Raw genomic sequence first — 21,067 nt, 5'->3', positions numbered from 1 at the left:
TGGACTTGGCCCCGCCAAGCCCACTGAGTCACCGTACACACACACACACACACTCACACACACACACTCACATGGCCTCGCCAGGGCGGGCGGGCAAAACAGGGGAGGAGGAGGAGGACGAGAGGCAGAGAGAGAGAGAGAGAGAGAGGGAGAGAGGGAGAGAGAGAGGGAGAGAGATGTCAGAGTCACACTGTGAGACTGCCGCTAGCAGAGGAGAGGCACATGCTCTCACTTTCCTTCCTTCTGTCTCTCCCTCCTTCTTCTCCCCCTTCTGTCTCTCCCTCCCTCATCGTCTCTCTTTCCCTCCCTTTCTCTGTTCCTCACTCGCTCTCTCCTCTATTTCTCTCCTTCCCTCTCTCTTTCTATTCTGCCAACCCCCTTTCTCAGTCTCTCTCTCTCTCTCTCTCTCTACCACCTGATGCCATGTAGGAAGAGAAACAGTGTGTGTGCATCATGGGTAGCCGAAGAGGCGCTGGTAGTGTGCTCCGAGAGGAAGTAGAGGAGTGAGGCGTGGTTGAGTCTCTGAACAGCAGTGCATAACTGCTCATGCTGGGCAGAGCAGTGGGCATGAGTTCAGCTGTCCCTTTCTCACTGGAGTTAAATTAGTCTTACTCTAACTCCCATTGTTGGTGTAATATCTGTAAATTTCACTGACCATTTGTCATAAAGTTAACCATGACTTTGGCAGGTCATTGGAAGTGTTGTGTTGTTCTTGCATTGTTCAATTCAGGAAATGTCTCACTTTGACTCAGAACAGGAGACAATAAGAGTCAGTTGAGTAGATCACAGCTGACGATGGAATAGATTTGGTCATTCAGATATGAGCCAGATCTGATGAGGCATCATCTGCTGTCTGACGTGACACTGCTTCATAAAACGTATTGTCCTGTGAAAAAAGAGGGGGGGGGGGGGGAGTGGTTTCATGAGAAAGGTCAACACTGAGATGTCAAGAAATGGGAAGTGAAGATGTTAAATTGTGTGTGGCTTCTAAGGAAGCTGTTCAGGAATTGGGAACTTGGTGGCTAATGTTTAACCACAGAACACGGTACAGCGATTCTCACAGTGATTGCAACGTGATTCTGCAATTCGCAGTAGCCCAGATATTAAACTTTGGAAGACGTTTGTGTGCGTGTCTCTTTCTTTGTGTGTGTGTGTGTGTGTGTGTGTGTGTGTGTGTGTGTAACTTTATCATCCTGTCAGAAAAATTGAATTTCATCTTTTATTTTTGATTACTGTTGATGATGTTCATCTTAATGATTACCTATAGGACTTTACAGTGGACATGAAAACCCCTGTCAACTTTGTCCATGCTGAGAATAGTACTTGTGTTGTTGTCACTGTATTTCTTCCGACTTCAGATCTGATTGGCAGATGGTTACAGGCCTGTGGGAAACTAAGGGCACTGAGACCACGAGAGAGAAAGAGAGAGAGAGAGAGAGGGAGAGAGAGAGTGAAAGAGAGTGTATGTGTGTGTCTGGTCCCTTTGTCTTACAGGAGCTTTGCTGCAGCCTTGGTTTTTGTTAATCAGAGACTTGGGATTGCAATCCAATCCGTTTATTAATGTCATTGTCTCCTTGTGTATCAGCAGGTTCCGGAGCGGTTCCTGGAAGTGGCGCAGATCACGTTACGGGAGTTTTTCAATGCCATTGTGGCAGGCAAAGACGTTGATCCTTCCTGGAAGAAGGCCATATACAAGGTCATCTGCAAACTGGACAGTGAGGTCCCGGAGATTTTCAAATCACCCAACTGTCTACAGGAGCTCCTGCACGAGTAATGAAAAAAAAAAATCCCATTTTTCCCCCGTTCACTCACACCACACCAACACCAACCCGACAACCTCACAGCTGACACCCTTCACCACCCCTTGTTGTTATGAAGTACGAAGTAGCGCTACTATTTGGAAAACCCCTTGGCTACTCTCTTGGACGATTTAGCTGTTCATATACATATTTTCTTTTTTTCTTTCTTTCTTTCTCTGTGCTCTTCTTCTTTGGAAAGAAAACTCTGGTTGTTATTTTTTTTTTTACTGTTTCTTCTTGATACTTTTCCCTCTCATGTTTCCTGCGATGCTCTTTAAGTTCAGGGCATTATTATTCCACAGTCTGGTGGCTCATAGAACTGACTCCTTTCAGCCTTAATAGAGACCCTTAGTCCCCCCCCCCCCCCAGCCCCCCGAAGGCTTTGGTTTCACCTGTGGGACATTTGATGTGTGTGAGGGTTTTATTGCAGAATTACGACTTTACATTTGTAGCTTGTATAGATGTAATTATTATTTATGATTAATATAATTATTCCTATTGATGTTATCGATGCTTGCTAAAAAAATTGACACGTGGTTCTCCTGTTCCTCATGGCAATGCTACATTTAAAATAATAATAATAATAAATTATTCTTTGAACAAAAAAAAAATTAGAGGGGTATACATTTTCTACAAACAAAAAGCAAAACATATATCTGACATGTTTTTTGAAGGGACTGTGATAACTGTTTTCCCCATTTAGTCTTTTCTTTCCCCTCCACTGGCACGGGTCCAGTATTCTTGTGTATTGTGTCCACTTTGATAGCGTAGGCACCGAGGGAGGCCAGCCCACTCAGCAGCAGCCTCCTTGACAGCGCAGCCTTTCCTGTAACCAAGCAACATGGCCATTTCACACTGGGCCAGGCCAGTTTTTGCACAAAAAAAAGATGGATGCTTTCCCACAGAGAGAGACCATTCTTTCCTTTCTAAAAAGCACACTGTCACAGTCAGCCGCACGCGTGCTCACAAAAACATACACACACACACGTGCGCGTGCACAAACTCACACACACTCACTCAAGTCCAATAACGACCCTCCATCCCCCAAGATAACAGAGTGTGTTGTTGTTGTTGTCGCTTTTTCCACCTGCTGGTAGGGAAACACCTCCATTAATGGACTGAATTCTGTTTTATTGGTCTGAATGGTGGTGTTCAAACAACAGACGCCTTTTAACTGAAGGAAAACAGTCTTTAACTATAACAAAAAATATTATTATTATTATTGTTGTTATTATTATTATTACTTTACTGATTTAGTACAAATTCAATTTGAGGTGTAGACCCCTTTTGTGGTTGTTCTTTCATTGTAAATAAGTATTTCTTTTTTAAACAGTTTTATGTGTATTCATAATCTTAAAAGATTTCATCGTCTTCACAATAAGCTATAATAGTGTACAGTTTATTACTGTTGAATGGTTGAAACAAAAACTAATGACAAAGCAGGGAGGGAGCAACAGAGAGAAGGGGAGAAAGAGAGGGAGAGAGAGAGAGAAAGTGTGTAAGTGTGTGTGTGTGTGTGTGTGTGTGTGTGTGTGTGTGTGTGTGTGTGTGTGTGTGTGTGTGTGTGTGTGTGTGTGTGTGTGTGTGTCGAGGCACAGGGTAACACAATTTGTTTCTACATGAGGAGAATGGGTACTTGAACACAGATGTCCATAGTTCAGTCCTCTTCATGATGGCAATTTGTAGACAGCAGAATCCAGTCCTCGTTTTAAAACACTAATGTGTTCTTCTCTGAACATTTTCCCTAACATTTTTTTCTTTTTAAGTGTAAAAGCCACATCAGTGAGTTGTCAAAATGTCCTGGCAAATAGTAATTCACCTTTCTCCTCCCTCATTTGTCTCGCTTACACAAGTAAGGTTGGCTTTTTTGGAGGCAAGGACTGGACATGTGATCTCTCTTTCACTCTCCCTCCCCCCTCTGTCTCTCTCCTCTCTTGGACACACACACATACACATACACACACACACACACACACACACACACACACACACACACACACACACACACTGTCTAAAGCAGCAGTGCTGTTTGCATTTGTAAAATACAGCTGATGAATTGAAATGCAGGACCTGCAATTATTGTCAGCACAATGCCTTAAAAAACCTGCTGACTTGTAGATTAATGGGCACAAAGCAGGGTGAGGCCCGTCATTATGCTCCAAGCACTGGCAGGGTCTGCAGGCACTGGACAATGCAGACAATGGTAGGAACAAAGTGCCAACGTTTTCACTATGCATTGTACTAAAAGAGAGAAGTGAAGTTAGAACGCACGTTGAAAAAAAAGGAAAAGAAAAAGAATCAGACAGGCGCAGGTCTTCTCAACCAACAGCCCTCCCTCCCCTTTCCCTCATTGTTGTTGACACTCAACTGCTTTTGTGATGCTAGCTTTCAACAAAATACTCATGAAGGCTCGCCCTGGAAACACTTATAAATGGAATACCAACAGGAGCTTGAACACTCGTATTAAAAATGATTATACCTCTCGCGCAAATATGTAATCAGACAACTGCACCTGTGTTAGTACATTTGAGTCACTTCCTTTTATTGTAATGCTCAGTGACACTGTTGACCTAGAGCCTAGAGACGGTCAAAGCAGCATCCATTTTAGATATTGAAATCAGCAGAGAGGCTTAGCTTAGCATTACCGTGGTGATGAGAGGAAACACTGAGTAGTGGAAAGAGCTGAGAGAAACTACTACATTTTAAAAGCTTTGTTCAGAAATTTCACACTAGACTAAAGCAGCCTACCCCTGGAAGAACACTCAGATAATACCTAAGCTAGTCTGTAGTTGGGTCTGAGCAGCCTCAAATTATAATTTAATGTGTGTGTGTGTGTGTGTGTGTGTGTGTCTAACGGGAGATAGATTTAACTAACAAGCTGTCTGTGCCTCGAAATCATAAACACCAGCAAATTGTTTTTTAGGAGATAGCACCAAATTAAATCAGATCGTTTCAGCACGTACTCCCAATGATCTTTCTCAGCGCGTAATTAAGTGATGTCTTCTTCGATAAAAAGGCTTAATTCTCTTCAGTAGAACTACGTAATCATTATCCGCAATAAGAACGATCAGTGTCATCATTGCATTTCTAAATGGTGACAGCTATGCATTTACTGTGAGATTTTAAAACTGATATTCATGTCATTCAGTATCACAATAGAGAATAAAGTCTTTTAAAGAGAGGAAAGGCATTTTTAGAACACATTTTTGTGTGCTGAAACATTTTCCTTGAACCATCAAGGTTGATATTTGCAGTAGGGTCTGATATTTAATACATGATAGTTTTCTCATATTATGAAAGGTAGCACAGAAGCAATATTGTGTGAAAGTGTGTGTTTGTGTTTGTGTGTGAAAGAGAGACAGAAGGCGAGAGAATGCAGGTGTTCTGTATCCGAGTGAAAAACAACTCATCCCTTTCATATATGTCATATTTTATACCCTTAACTTGATTTCTTTTACTGTTGTACAGTTTAGATTTTATTTGCATTTTTATTGTGTTGAATCAACAGAATATGAGTACGTGATGTGGAATAGAACTCCGTTGTCATTATTCCTGTAGTCTCTTCCTGAGAGTATTAGGACATCTATACATAGAAGGTTAGAATTCAACCTGGCGGTTCAGCCATTATTTTTCCTCAAGAGCTCAGTAGCATTTGCCTAATTCAAATCTGTCCTTAAAACAGGCAGAGATGGTTGAGTACCGGAGGTGTCCAAATTATATTTACAAAACAGTCCAACTTTACACTTGTGATTTGAAGGTCCTGCATCCGCTCTTTGACTCTAGTCTTTTTGGCCCCTTGTGACTTTATTTCGAAGAGAAAATGTGTCTGCTTGCTTTGTTCCATTTTGGGTTGGATTGACGTGCTGTGTGTGAATCCAGGGCATCTCATGTGTTTTAGTTTTACATTCAAAGGCACAGTCAGAGCTGAGCTTTTATTCCATACAAACCCCTCGTGATGTTTCTTCTTTGATTTGAGAGGGGGAAGGCCAACTTTTTTTGAGTAATCTTGAATCTTTCTGTATTGTATAATGTTATTACTTTTTTGATTGAAGTGTTACCCTCTGTACTGCACCCATCATTTTTGGAAGTTTTCTCAAAAAGAAATCCACACGACACTCTAGACGCTGATTTAAAGAGAGAGAAAAAACAAGCAAATGTTTTGATGTAAACATTTCACTGTGACACTGTTAGGATCGAAATACTCTCAGCTCTCTTATATTTGCAATTTCCAGGGTGAAATGGCTGTTCTCTGTTTAGATGGAAGAATTATATTGTGGTCACACTGTCACAGCGTATACTGTGAAGCTCCCATGGGTTTAAGCTTCCAACCTGTGGAAAAGTCAATACCCAGCGGAAGGAGTGTCTTTTTCTGCTAAAGAGATGTAATAGTGATTGCATTATCATCTCTTTAACTGTTTTAACAGTGCTGGCCAACTCCTGTGGGAGTGGCTGATATGTTCCACAACAAAGGGACAGTTAGTAATACTAGTATGGGGGAAAAATGTGTAAATTATTATTTTTTCCCTTTCGTTTGAGGGCGGGGGTGAGGGGCGGGGGATTACATGTATATGGATACGTGTTTCTCAATTTTTCCACTCTTTGTAAATGTCGAGCTATATTCATACAGGGTTGTGTCCCTTAGAGCGTTTTTAAACCTAACTCACCCTGGTTGGGATGTGTGTAAATAGAACCCAAGAGTGAAAAACTACTGCCTTTCTTCTCCCATTAGCAATATGATGTAAATAGCATTGTTACGCTTTTTTGTATTAAAGAATTGTTTGATTCTAGTAAAGTAATTCCAGCTGACGTTTCATGACACAGTCTCTTTGATGCATATATAAGAAGAAAAAAAAAGACATTAATTATTTGATCTGTACACATACATAGGTAACAAGTTGCATTGTGGATTTTTGTTGTCAATTTGTCTTGCAGAATTTTCATAATTTATTGGTTTAATTTATCCTAATTTATTTGGTGAAGATGTACAATTTTGTTCTTACAAAGGACATACTGTAATATTATTTGGTAGAATCAAACACTACGATGCTCTACTTTGTAGAGGCAAACGAAAAAAAGAAAAAAAAACACAGCACTGGAGAGTGTGAGAAGCCAATGGAATACCATGACCTGCTGTTCAAGAGGAAACTTGACATCTGTGAAAAAAAAGTATGTAAAAAAAAAAAAGTTTTGTTTGGAAGGTAAAATGAGTTTCTTTTGTGTGTTTGAGTTTTTTTTCTTTTTCTTTTTCAAGTTCTTCAATCAATCTTTACCTATTGCTTTGTACCACCCACACAATACAGTAGTTGAATTGCCTGGTGTGCCTTCCATCTTCTATGAACTGAATGTATGTGCAGTACATATGCAAGCTTGTGCAAAATAAAAACAAAGTCCAATCTGTTGGTCTTCAGCAGTCTGTTACAAATCTACACCAGAAAATCTACCAAACAGTTGGTCTTACTCACACAGGGTTTTCTAACACATTCAGACAAACACACACACACACACACACACACACACACACACACACACACACACACACACACACACACACACACACACACACACACACACACACACACACACACACACACACACACACACACACACACACACACACACACACACACACACACTGCCCACCGTAGTTTATCTTAATTACTGATTGACGAATGTGTTGTGTAGTGTTGGAACAGCTTTTTATAAAACCTATTCACAATGAGGCAGTGGAATTAACAGAACCCTGCAAAGCTTTTGAGTGCTCAAATCATCATATCCTGTTGTGGTAGTTTGTCAGTGACACTGTCAGTGACTTCAACATGGCATAGAGAGCGTTTTAATACACACACACACACACACACACATACACACTGAGACCTGACACATACACACACTCATCAACAAATACACACACCCTAACCCTTACTATCTGGTGAGATTCAGAGGGGGAGGATGGGGGGGCTGGGGCTGGGGCAGGGCAGGCCAGGGGGCAGCAAGGGGCCATTGTGACGGCAGGGCGGTGGTGGGATTGGCCAACCCGTGCTGTAATTTATAGTCCGATACAAAGAGCCACTTTAGCGCGGCAGGCAGGCGCTCACTCAGCGGCAGTGGTAGCTGCGGCGACAGCAGCAGCAGCAGTGACGGTGTTGCCGAACAGGAGGTGAGGTCACCCGGCCCCGTAATGACGGGGGCGATGCGCTTGCAGGAACCGCCCGCCCCAATCCACCCCCCCTCCCCCCACCCCCTTCTGTTTGATTTCATCGCGGGCCGGCTTTTCAGAAACCACATCTTAACAGCACAACAATAAAACAGCTGTGTTTGTGTTGGCGCGGCCTTTGTTGAATTTTTTTTTTTTTAAACCATCACCATCTCCATCCTCTCGCTTGCTTGCTCTCGCTCCCCCAACCTCTCTAACCCTAACCACTGCTACGTGTGCTCCTGTTTGTAGAAGAAGAAAAAAAATCTCTTGATTAGCATATTAACACTGATTAAGAAGTAAATAAATAAAGACTTGGTGTCTGGACACGTATGGAAAAAAACTGGAATAAAGAAATAAAGCAAATTAAATTACTCACTTCTTTACTTTAATAGCAATAATAATAACCATGGGTTTTTGATTTTGTTTTGAATGTTCCTGGTAATGATGCCACCAAATAATAATCAGCGTCTACACATCCTGTTTCTTCACAACATTTCTATTTCTATTATATGTTTACCTTCTTAACATGTTGATGTGGTTTAACCAGAGGGGTCGCATTTTATACTAGTGCTATCACAAACACTGGCCCTGCAGAACAGCTCCAAATTCTCCCTCCTTTCCTGTGTCAGATCAAAGAGTTCAGTCTTAATTGCGCTTTAAAAAATGAAAATAACTGCCATGTATGACCTTGTCTTTGTGAGGGAAGACAATGACCCCCATCATTCCTTCTGGCGGTGGAGACAACTGCAGATGCTGGTGCATCTGTTTGAAACAGACATAATCACTGCGGAGGCAGAGGGCAATGAACACATACCCTGCACATTTAAAGGCAAAAGAGGAGGAAAAACACACACCTCACTTTCAATATTGGGGGGGGGGGGGGGGGGGGACCAAACATCTCTGTTGTAGATGAATGGCATGACTAAAAAGGCAAGATGTTTTCTTTTTTCTTTTAGGTAATTTGTTTGTGTGTTCAGCACCATCCATGCTGAGCAGTCTTCTATCGCTTGCTTCGTCTCTTTAAAAAAAAAAAAATGAAGGAGGAGAGGGGTAGAGGAAGGGGAAGAGAGGAGGCGGGGGGGGCGAAACACACCCTGGTGCCACCTGAATCCCCCAGCCTTGGACAGACAGCTCCTTGCGGTTGGGCTGAAGCAGCATCTTTGCATTACACCGGCAGTCTGCTTCATAATCAAATACCATCTGTCCCTGCAGCTGAACCTGTTTTTAACATCTGTGCTTTCTGGTCTTAACAAAGCTTTAAAAACCAATTCACAACTTTCACAGCTCACTGACTAGATGTGTATATTTACTACCTTTAATACATCTTTTTTGCTACTTTTATGGGCCCCTGTTCTCCCTCAACTGGGGAGGGGGGAGGAAAAAGAGAAGGGGGAGGGGGGGGTTTGCTGGTGGGATGATATTGCCTTGCTCAAGTACCAATTGTCCTACCATGAGTAGCCAAGTGCAGAGGAGCGCTACAAACCCAGGCACGGAGGAGAAAGAGAGAGAGGCAATGAGAGGATGAAGGAGCAAGAGAGAGACAAACATGATGAAAGAGAGATGAAGGGGGAGCAAGAGAGAGAGAGTGAGAGAGAGAGAGGAGAGAAATCGAGAGAGAGAGAAAGAGAGAGATCAAACTTGAAAAGGCCACAAGTAGAGCAGCTCAGCTACCTTTCTTTTTTTATTTCATTTTTTTCCCTCCGTTGCCAGTGCCATCCTCCTGCCGCTGAGAAACCCCTCGAAGTTGATCATGCACAAAGCCCTATTACACCAAATGACACTGCCGGCAGAATGGCAACCAGGGGGAGAATCAGCAACATGGCCGCTTTGCCACTGAAGTGTGGTTCTGAGCAAATGGTGGAGTTAAAAAGGTCCCTGGGAGGACACACACATACACAAACACACACACACACACACACACACACACACACACACACACACACACACACACACACACACACACACACACACACACACACACACACACACACACACACACACACACACACACACACACACACACACACACACACACACACACACACACACACACACAGACACAGACACAGACACACAAACACTGCTGTCCCCTCACACATGCTGAGGAATTTCCAAGTGTGTTCTCCCTGAACTTCAGACCAATTTAACACCAGATGTTAGTCGGTATGCTTGCACAGACACCAGAAACATGATGTTAGATTTTTAATGGGGCAAAGACTGATAGAGTTGAGGGTTAGGAGAGAGATATTTTGTGTAGGATAATTCTGGACCTCAAACGCATTACTGAGTATGCCTATCCTTGTCTGAAAAATTAAAAATATAAGGAAAGATTGAAAAATATTTCAAGAAATAAAGCGTAAAATGTTAATGACCAACTTTCAGTCAACTCATGCTTTATCATCATTAGAATCTTTTCCAGTTAAAATATATCATAGTCCACTTAACTACTGTACCTTGAAAACATTACTAAAAGAATAACAAGTATACCAGACACAGCTCCATTTGGTTAGTGCAAAGTACAACCGGTGGATGAGGGAGGTTTGGTGTTTATCATAGTCACCTCATGGTTTTAAATAGCAGCCCGACTGATAGCAACAAGAGCAACTGTGTATTAAATGACTTAGTGACACCTAGTGGTTGCAATGTGAGTCATGTCCCTGACACATTGCAAGTCCCCACTTTAACCACAATGGGCAATGGGAGTGGGGGTGCAGTTGGGAGGGCTGGGAGGCTAGCAAACCACCAGCCTGTAATTAATAAATTAACTGATGCCTAAGATCGTTACAAACAACCAGTGGAGGCTTTCAAGTCTATGAGGGTTTTCAGTTTGTCAACAGACCTTAGAGAAAGAGAAACAGAGAGAGAAAGAGGGAGGGAGAGAGGAGAAAAAGTCAGGGTGAAATAGCCACTAGGTCTTCCCTTTCAACTTGTTTCTATGGCACTTCCAAGTCCTTTAAAATTTAGCAGAGTAGCACGGTGGGGCTGTCTTCTATTGCACCTACTCATATTTAATCATTCATCTCTGTGTGGTTCATCCTCTCCAGGCTCTTCTGTTGATGTCTGTGCATGAAAAGCATGTGTGCATGCCCAGGAAGCAGCTAAACACACACAGTATGGGGCCATTCAAGCCCCTTGGCCTCCAAGTTTGAAATAGCAGGGAACGAACGAACGAGCAGCAGTCCAGTCTATGTTTGTTTCACGTTCAAAGTGCTATTTGTTCAGAGGAAAAATCCTTGGATTCACAGTCAAGTCCTTTGTCCTGAGGAGTAGTTCACTGAAACATACACTCAATGAAAACATAGTTTCAATGAAATAGAGCCCTCTTTTTCCATGAGTGTTTGTATTATTATGTGTACAACAGTGGTAAGGAACTAAATCCACAATAGCACAACAGAAAGATGGCCAGATAAATAATAACGAATTACTTTCCATGAGTTTTTCACAAAATCCCCTACTGAAGCCATGTAATCTAAGAAGAATACGCTAATGCTTTACAAGGTCAGTGACAAGCCTTTCTCAGAGTACTTCCAAACATTCTAAGAAGGGACCAGCAAGGACTCCAACTGTCATACAAGACTTGTATAACTTCAGTTTTGTTCTCATTACCAGATCTCTCAACGTTGCAGAACACTAATGCAGACCATCGCTGCACTCTGTGACTTGAACGGTTACCCCGGGAATCTAATTTAATTTGGAGATTCTTCTCAGAGCCTTGAGTGGGCCTCTGAGGGGAATGAGATGAGTGCATGCCAGTGGATGGCAAGAGGATCAAGTGAGGAGTGGAGATGTAAAGAGTGCCCATCTAACAATCCTTTCAATTACCATCTTCAGCATTAAGTTACTGCTACTCATGTAAAACAAGATGCAAGCAAGGACTGTTGAACAAGACAAGCTATGGCATGTCTAGGAGGGCCTTACAATGCTTTGGCGGTGAAAAACCCTTGAGGTCATTTAAAAAAAATAAAAAATCTTAAAGCTCACTCTGATTCTTGAGCCAATGCTGCTCTTTTATGTAGAAAGTGAAAGTACAATAAGAGACTGGTTGGGAAAATCAAAGAAATTATTGTCATGGACAATTATTTTTCATTTGTGCACAGGGTGGGTGGACAAAGGCATTCTCAGGAGGTTTATTGTCATCATCAAGAAAATCTATTTGGGCTCCCTTAAAATAATACAGTCTTAGGGTTCGCCAGCAAACTCTTTTTAAAAAAACTGTTGTATCTCCCCGCAAAGGAATTGGAAGGAAAGAGGATCAGCTGGAGAATGCCGGAGAATTATAATCTACCATGCTCATGCTCACATGTCAACCATCGCTCAGTAATTCCAAATAAATTGAGGCTTTGCATATTTAAGATTAAACGGTTGAAGAGTACTCTTGTAGGGAAATTTGATTAGAGAGCTATGATATATTCATCTTTAGTCTACTTTAAGGGTAAGTGAATATTGCCCAGCTGCCCAGGTAGGGTGTCTTATCATCGTAAGTGAAACGTAGGCACCCAGATATTTGGCTTAGTTTACACCCTATCCATCTCACTGCTGTCCTGGCATCCAGCTAGAATATGTGACCATGGAACATGGACTATTATGGTGAGATTAGACAAGAATATGGAATGACCCCAATTTACAATTGACGTTATGCAACACAATGTTTCGAGTATTGCTGTAACAAATTTGTAATGATCTCATGTTGATGGTGTTGGGAACTCTTTCTCTCACGCACATGGTACCTGGGTCCAAACTGGAAGTTCGGGGGGGGGGGGGGGGGGGGGGGGGCAGTGGTGCCAGTGGATTGAGATGGCTGATGGTAATCCATGTTCTACAGCCCTCTCAGGCCGTGCCAGTGACTTTGACAATATCCTTCAGGATTTTCAATGCCTCAATCAAATCTATCTGAAATCTTCTTAGTTCCAGAGCTAAAAAGATTAATTTCTTTATAACCTTCCAGGATATAACATACAATACCTTACAGTGTAAGGATTACGGATGGCAAACCTGCTTTCTTCTTAGTGTATTATTTCTGGAGATGAGTTTGCTTCCACTAAGCACAACCAAACAGAAATTTGAGGCCAAGGCAACAGCTCCCTGTTTTATGAGGCTCAGAACAACAGTGGTATCTATTACTTATCATGACAGCATACCATTCCTGATGTGTGAAGATTCTTTCTCACTCACAGCAACACTAAGAGATGGTCAGACAACTAATGCCATTCATCAAGGTTAATCTAGATACTGTATGCAAGTTTCTTGCCATGCCTACGATTTTGACATCCAGACTCTGCAACTACATGCATGGACCCATTTCGGATGTTGAGCTACTTTGCAACTACCACAGTCACATTTACACCAGATTTACACACAGACACACAAGTATGACCAGGAGAATTTTTAGTTTTGCAGCCTGGCGAGCGACAGTGGGTGCAACCACAGAGGGCAGCCTCCATTCTCTAAATTAAGTGTGAAGAGAGCGAGACTCAGGCGTGTAAGCCACAAGACAAGAGGCATGACAGTCCCGACAGCTGCATAAGGCCGGCTCGCCTCGCCTTGTCTCTTTAAGCCACTCCTGCACTGTTAGGCCATTGTTGCGGGCAGGGCCAAGGAATTTCATTTATCATGAAATGGATACCGCTCCTAGAACTTGCCTCCTCGGTACTTCACTATAAATAACTATCCCCTCCTCACAGTGTTGCGGAGGACAATTTCAGTCGGCTATTGTCTGTAATGTCTGGGGAGTGGTTGAGGTGGGGAGGGCGGGGTGGGGTATTGGAAAAAGGGGATAAAGGGTGAGAGTTAGGTGTAAGCAGATGAGCTTTACGTTGTTCTGTCTGTTTGTTTGTGTCTATTTTTCTCTCCCAAAGTCCACTATATATCCTCCCTCCCTGCCTACTTTAACGAGTAAATTAATGTAGCGCTGCTGCAACGATGAACTAAAACGCAGAGAGCCCCACAGGTAGGCGAGATGGCAGCCATCTGTCCCGTTTTAACTCAAATCAGCGAGTGTCGAGTCGGGAACGATTATGTCGACCAGAAAAAAAGGGGTCTGAGACAGGGGTACGGGGTAACGTGGAAATCGGCGGATCAAAGTGCGCTTTCGAGAAGCAAATCATGGAGGCGTGAGTCAGATGACACAAGTGTTATCTTTGAGAAGGGACTCGTTCTGGAATCCACGGCTCGTTCCTCGGCTGTCCTTGCCAAGATTGTCAGAATAGACAATGCGTATCAGGCCAGGTACTCAACAGCTGCCGGCCAACAATAAATGAAAGGGCAGAAGCATCCATGGAAGAAGTTACTGCATATGCCGTTTAGTCACCCCCAACACCAGTTGTTGCTTGGGCTACGTTGACCAAGTCCAATTTAGTATGGCTATTGAGGGAGACAGAGAATTCACCAGAGAATATATCTCTTTCCCTCTCTCTTTCTTTCTTTCTCTCTCTCTTCCCTTCATCCCTCTCTCTGTCTTTCTCTCACACATACAAAGACACATGCAGAGACTGGCGCATGCACACACGTCCACACACACTCTCTCTCTGTCCTTTTCAGAACAATGTCCTACTTGGGATGCCAATAAGATCTTGCTTGTCAAAACCACACACACACACACCATAAATAAGACAATGACACACAGCTCCCCTTGGAAGAATGAATGTCTGGGGACATGAAAGAGGTCAGCTGAAGGATCCTCTCCTTTGCCAAGCCAAAGCAGACACGGAAATGTTACAAGGACATGCCAGCTGCTTCCATGGCTCACCAGCACTGTCAATCTGCATCAAAGTTTAGACATGATATATGTCTTTTTTTTCCATTTGTTCAGAGGACAGACGTCTTTTTTTTTACACACACACACACACACAGATACAAAAAAAGAGAAGCAAGCCTTTGCTTCACACTGTTTAGGAACATTAAAGTCATTTCTCAGATGTATAAAACCAGGAGGCAGACATCTGGTTAATACTTGGCGGCTGAGGACAATGATACCGTATGACAAAGGAAATTGCGGCGTCCCCACACACTTATTTGCTTTATCTAGTAGCCCCTGTTCCTCCTCCTAAGACCCTTAATGGAGACAGAGAGCACATATTGCCTGCTGAGAGCTGCTTTTTGCACGCAGGATGCTGCCAGGAATCCGCCCACGGCACTCCGCCGGTGTTGAAGAGGTTAATTGGCGTTGTGATAATGGATGGAAGGAGAGAAGGAGAGAGGGAGAGATAGAGAGAGGAGTGAGAGGAAGAGCACTTTTTCGAGAGAGGGAATTACACTAAACGACTTCCTTCTCCCCGCAGCGAGGTCTCAGAACGCACTGAATGGAGCGCATTAGTTCAGTCACTAGCCCACCCAGGGTAGCGGAGGACCATGAAACAGGTCCGGCCCATAACCATACGGACCAGCACCAGAACCGGGCCAGAGTTGCAGGAATTACCAAATCTGCCTGGTGGGGAAAAAAGCATGCCTTGTTAGAGTATGGTTCTGTGTGGTACATCTAACAAGCAAAAGTGATTTCAGAGTTGATGATCAGAGGCATTAATCAAAATGGAATGTACTCTTCCCACGACGAGCTCTGCATTTTACTCTCAAAAGCCTCTTTCGAGTCTTGAGATACTAGACGAGGCTGGGGGACAGAGGTGATGTGATTTAGATGTGCCTGCTGTTGAATTTCTAAACTGGATGAAGTATCACGCATCAAGGTCCTTGGCCCTGGTTTAGAAACAATTATACTGATAGCAGGAAAGTGCTTCTCTTGGAATTGGGAAGCGAAGTTAAAGTTATTTGCTTCAGCTGAGCTTAGTTACCTTATGAATGTTCATAATAATGAATAAAGCTTTTTGGACCCCAACAAAGCCCATACTATAACACTGTTCAATATTGTATCTGGACTCATAGACAATGCAAACTATCATTTAAGTGTATTCAGTAAAACAGGACACGGTTCAATTTAATTTTCAGGGCAAAAAAAAAGAACTTCAATGCTGCTCAGTCTCCTTTCATAATAAATTATATAACTTGCCTTCAAATTACAAAGACTGCCTTCAGAGGCCCAGTGGGAATTGAAAAGATTGTGTCCTGCAATTGCAATAAGCAAATGTAGTAAGACCTTTAAAAATAATATGAAGATGTTTGGCTAACGTAATCCTCCTCCCATGATGACTAGGCCTTCACCCGTGTCTTTTTAATCCTGAAAGAAGTAGACCCCTTCCCTTTCAGGTTCCCCATTTGACCAACAATCTCTCTCTTTTCACTAAATCAAAAGATGAGCACACAAGAACATGCAAAGCTTATCAGAGCTACACCCGAGGAGCAGGTCAGCATTAGATGCATCATGCGTCTATTCCAGATTTACTTACACGCCACTTCAGCTAGGCTACAGTATTACTAGGTAACAAAAAAGCCATTATCAAAAAATACTAGTGGTTTAAACAAAACCTTGGGTGGCAATGACATTGAATGAGGATGTGGCACACAGCATTATAAAACAAAAAGAAAGAGAGCAAATTAAGAAAATAAAGATACTTTTCTAAAATATTTATTTATTTCTAATGTTGATCTTGCAAAGCCATAAGTGCCCTCATCCATATGAAACAGGTCATGGCAACATCTGTAAAGAGCTATAAAATAGCATCTGCTTAGAGCACATAATGGCACGCATTTAAATGTCCAGATGTCCCATTTTATCCGTATTAATAAAATAATTGTGACAGGGAAATTAAACAAAATTGCTCTCATCAGCTCTTGACTATGTGATGTTCCAGAGTACGGTGCAACACTGTGGTAAAGTTATTATAAAGAAAATCCTCCTACGGTTTTTGGCTGATGTAAAAGCTGTGTTAATTACAGCTTGCTTTGGGGATTCATTTGAATTCTTAAAAAAAACAAAAAACCCAATTCCTCACCCTCACTTCAAATGATAGACAATTAACTGCAATGTTAGAATTTGGACTGAGTGGTGGATGATAGACGTAAGCAAAGGCTGAATTACAGCCAGTTAAACCATATTGTATTGCAAAGGGCAACTGTAGAGCTACAATCTATTGAAACATTTGGCATGGGTTACAGAATATAGTCAAATATAAAGGCATTTAGCAGATTTTCCACTAAACCAACATGAAGGATGTGTGACATATTAGTGTGTACACACAGGGAGGAACCAGAGTGCTCACCTCACCACTGGCTCCAGCACCTGTCTGGCTGTAATCAGACTGACAGTTGAATGCTAAGCCCTACTGTGAAGGAACAGATTACTGGGGTGACACATGCCGTAAAATTCACACACTCCGTCCCCCTTCACCATCCATCCTACATTTATTTTATTTTTAAGGACCAAAATGATTGGCACTTGTGACAACAATGCTTTTACACACACACACGAACACACACCAAAATCAACCAACACAGGAGCTTGAACAAAGCACTGCATGGTAAGAATACTCAGAGAGGTTCAGTACAGGTCAGAGAAGTAAGAAAAAACTAGAAGACAACAAGAGAGCGGGCCAAAAAAACCCGACATGAAGATCCAAAGTGAATGAGCTTAGGACAGAGCTAAGCCCTGTATGTTTGTCATGGAGAGATTTAAGGGTACAGGACAGCTCTGTCATCTGCGCAGATTGCAATATTTTATCATAACTGAGTCTCCTTGAGCACTAAATCTACTTATCATTTTTTTTCATTCCTTATCATTTTCTTTAATTCAAAATGACAATCGGTACCATCTAATCCATCTTACTTTTATTAAAAAAAATGATATTCCCATACGCTCTGCCCTCTCGGAGAAAAAAAAGAGGGGAATAATAAAGAAATGATTTCAGACTTGTGCTCAAGAGGAATGCCAAGCTGCTGGGAGGGGTGGAATGGGGGGGGGGGGTCTCAGAGACCACGGGTCGTTGTTAATCAAAACAAGAAAAATGAAAATGACAGTAATATTCACAAATGCTCCTTTGCCTTGATGGATTTACAAGCAAGGGCTAAATCTTTAGATTAGAACGATTGAAAAAATTGAATTAGGTTGGGCAAGTAGGACAAACCAGTTGGCCAAAGCCTGCAGATGCGAGTGAAGTCTCAGTACTTATGTGAGGAGGAATATTAGGAACAAATATAGCAGTTGTTATGATGGATGGGGGGTGGAGGGAAGAAGAAGGAGGACAGGTCCCCTGCTCCCCATATGAATCTTGTCTTTAAATCCTAATCCAAAAAAAACACAAAACTGCCCTAAGTAGTCCCAAAAGCTTACTCTGTGCAAGTCAGGCTTTACCAACGCTAACATGAAGCACAATTGTTAAAGGCAAAGGCAATTTCAGTGCTGCAGGAATGTTTCACTAAATGATGTGGAAGATGTTTTTATTTAGTATCTATGAGAAATTTCAGACAGTGTAGTGACCAAGTCAATCGTTTCCATGTTTATGTACAGTATGTCATGTTATGTTCCATTTCGTGAAATCATGTAATTCATTCTTAGCTTTATTCGGACCCAAAACAGACACATAGAAATGCATATTCTGCAGAAATGTTGTAATATGTTGACATACCATTTTAATATCTTTCTAGCCAACATATTTTTGAGTTGTTGATATCATCTATTTGAGCAGCCTGCTTTGGTCATCTTAGATATCCTGTACAAAACATTGTGTCACAATTCTTTATTTTTTTTTGCCATTTTCTGATCTGTATTTTGGATGTCACATCTGGGTTTCCACACACTCAACAGTGAAGTGGCCAAGTGGTCCTGTTTTTAAAGATTAACATCATTTTTGGCATTTTCATTAGCCCTCTCACATAGCCAAACCTGCCATTACCAGATGTGGTTGTCATTTGCTTTTTTAATAATGCAAAAACCCATTAGGAAGCATCCCAGGAGGAATCATAATAACCTTTCTAGGGAGCCCCATAAAACACCTGAAGAGAGAACACTACCAAGTCTATGGTGACGTTTAATTTCCCAATAAATCCACAAGGGGGCAGTGTAGGGCAGTTGGTTCTCATATTAAATGTTCATGACATTTAAAACCAGCAGAGTGCGGTGGAGGGCAGGTTTAGATTTCCTTTCATTAATCTTTTGTGTTATTTAAGCTACCCATCTTTACATTTCCTGACCTCTCTTCTTATTTCTGTTCTGCTGCCTATAGCATAAATAATATAATTATTATTGCTATTTCGTGTAGTTATAATATAAGTTGTAGCAAGAGCAGTAATAGTAGCCCAACAGTGTAACATAGTGGTCATAGTAGTATAACAACACTCATGGACAACTCTGTTTTTCCTCAAACCTGTATTTATGCAGACACCCCAAGCTCCATGCTACTTGCACTTCCGCCTGTTGCTGTGGATTTCAGTTCAATGGGGTACAGGGTCAACCCTTCATTTAAGTCACAATCATATCCCTCAAGTGGTTCATCCTAGAACTCATACTGGAATGTAATCCTGGTCAAGAAGCTGATTAAAAGATAGACAACGTGGTTTGGTATTTCAGTTTGCTATGATGATATAATGTTTCAATAAAAAGTATTTAACTATAGCTATAACTATAACTGTTTTAGAGGTTTCCATATTTAACCTACAAATAGGTGTTATCTTAGTTTTCTCACTCTCCGTGGTAGATTATATGAATAAATTCATTCTAAAAATAAAGTGAATAAAAAATTATTATCTATATCAACACTTATCTATTATATATAGGCTATTTTAGTAGTTAGGGGAACTTTTAAAATGACAAACTGAATAATATAGCAAAACAAAACATTGACATTGACAATATTCCAAAGCAATATGAGGCCTATGAGTTCACATGAGTACATGCTGCAAGATGTCAAATTCATTCATAGATGTGATGGGAAACATACCTGCGAACATTTGAGTAGCAAAATCTGGGAGATTTTGGCAGTGAGTGGGGAGTTTTGAGGGGGCATGGTTGGCAGAGGTGGGCAAATGTTGGTTTTGAGGGATTGCGTGCGTACTGTATAAGTATTTATAGACAATGTATTTATTATGTATCATGTAGTCTTCAGTATATAAATAAATACACAATAACTGTATTTATTAACAAAACAAATTAATGTATGTATTATTATGTATTCACAATAAATGTATTCACAATCACATATTTATTATTATAGCAACTACCTACTGCAATAACTTATTATTTATTCATGACATTTTTTATTACAACAAAATCATTCATATTAACATCACAGAAACAGTTGATGTAAGCCTTGCACTGGTCTCAGGATTTGTATTATAATTTAAAACTACTGTTTTGTAGTATTGTATATAGGTGGCTGACTTGCCTGCCCTAAATGTTTTCTTAAATGGGGTGTACTTTGAAGGAGGCTTAGTATAGTTTATTCTTGTGAATTTACATGAATGATTTTTACTGCTTTGCTCAAGTCACACATCCCCACTCTCAGTCCTTTCATCACCAAAGTTGTTAATCTTTCCCTTCAGTCTGGCTATGTCCCACCTGCTCTCAAGGTTGCAGTCATCTGTCCCCTTTTCAAGATGCCCTACCTGGACCCGGAGGTTCTTGCCAACTACAGGCCTATCTCAAACCTTGCCTTCCTGTCCAAGGTGTATGAGAAGGTAGTTGCTTCTCAACTTCAGGACCACCTCAAACACAACAACTTGTTTAAAAAAATTCAGGATTTCGTTCAGCCCACAGCACTGAACCAGATTTCCTCAGGGTGACGAATGACCTGCTGTTGACAGCCGATGCAGGATCACCCTCACCCCTCATCCTCCTGGACCTGACTGCTGCATTTGACACAGTGGATCACACTATCCTCCTAGATCGCCTCCACACCACCATTGGACTATCAGACTGCACTCAAGTAGTATGTCTCACTGGGAAGATTCAAGTCCAGACTGCTCCCTGTCTCCTGTGGTGTTCCGCAAGGCCCCATCCTCTTCATTATTTACATGCTTCCCCTCGGTTTTGTCATCGGCAGACATAAGATGTCTTTCCACTGTTATGCTGACGACCCACAGCTTTACATCAAAACTGCCCCAAGCCCCATGTCATTGCTCACCGCCTGTCTTGGGGATATAAAGGCATGGATGAGCAACAACTTTCTCCAGCTAAAGAGTAGCAAAACCA

At 41.7% G+C, this 21,067-nt stretch overlaps 1 protein-coding gene across 1 annotated transcript in view; it reads left to right on the top strand.

The window, feature by feature from the left end:
- Positions 1-2,138, top strand: part of prox1a (prospero homeobox 1a) — a 33,567-nt gene extending 31,429 nt beyond the window's left edge. Inside the window, exon 5 of the mRNA XM_080849590.1 lies at positions 1,589-2,138. Coding sequence (XP_080705716.1) covers positions 1,589-1,774 — 186 coding nt within the window. The 3' untranslated portion in view covers positions 1,775-2,138. The remainder of the gene's footprint in view (positions 1-1,588) is intronic.
- Positions 2,139-21,067: the final 18,929 nt, after the last annotated feature.

This window comes from Sprattus sprattus, assembly GCF_963457725.1.
Source record: "Sprattus sprattus genome assembly, chromosome: 13".
NCBI classification, from domain to species: Eukaryota; Metazoa; Chordata; class Actinopteri; order Clupeiformes; family Clupeidae; genus Sprattus; species Sprattus sprattus.
This window is presented reverse-complemented; position numbering and strand designations above follow the sequence as displayed.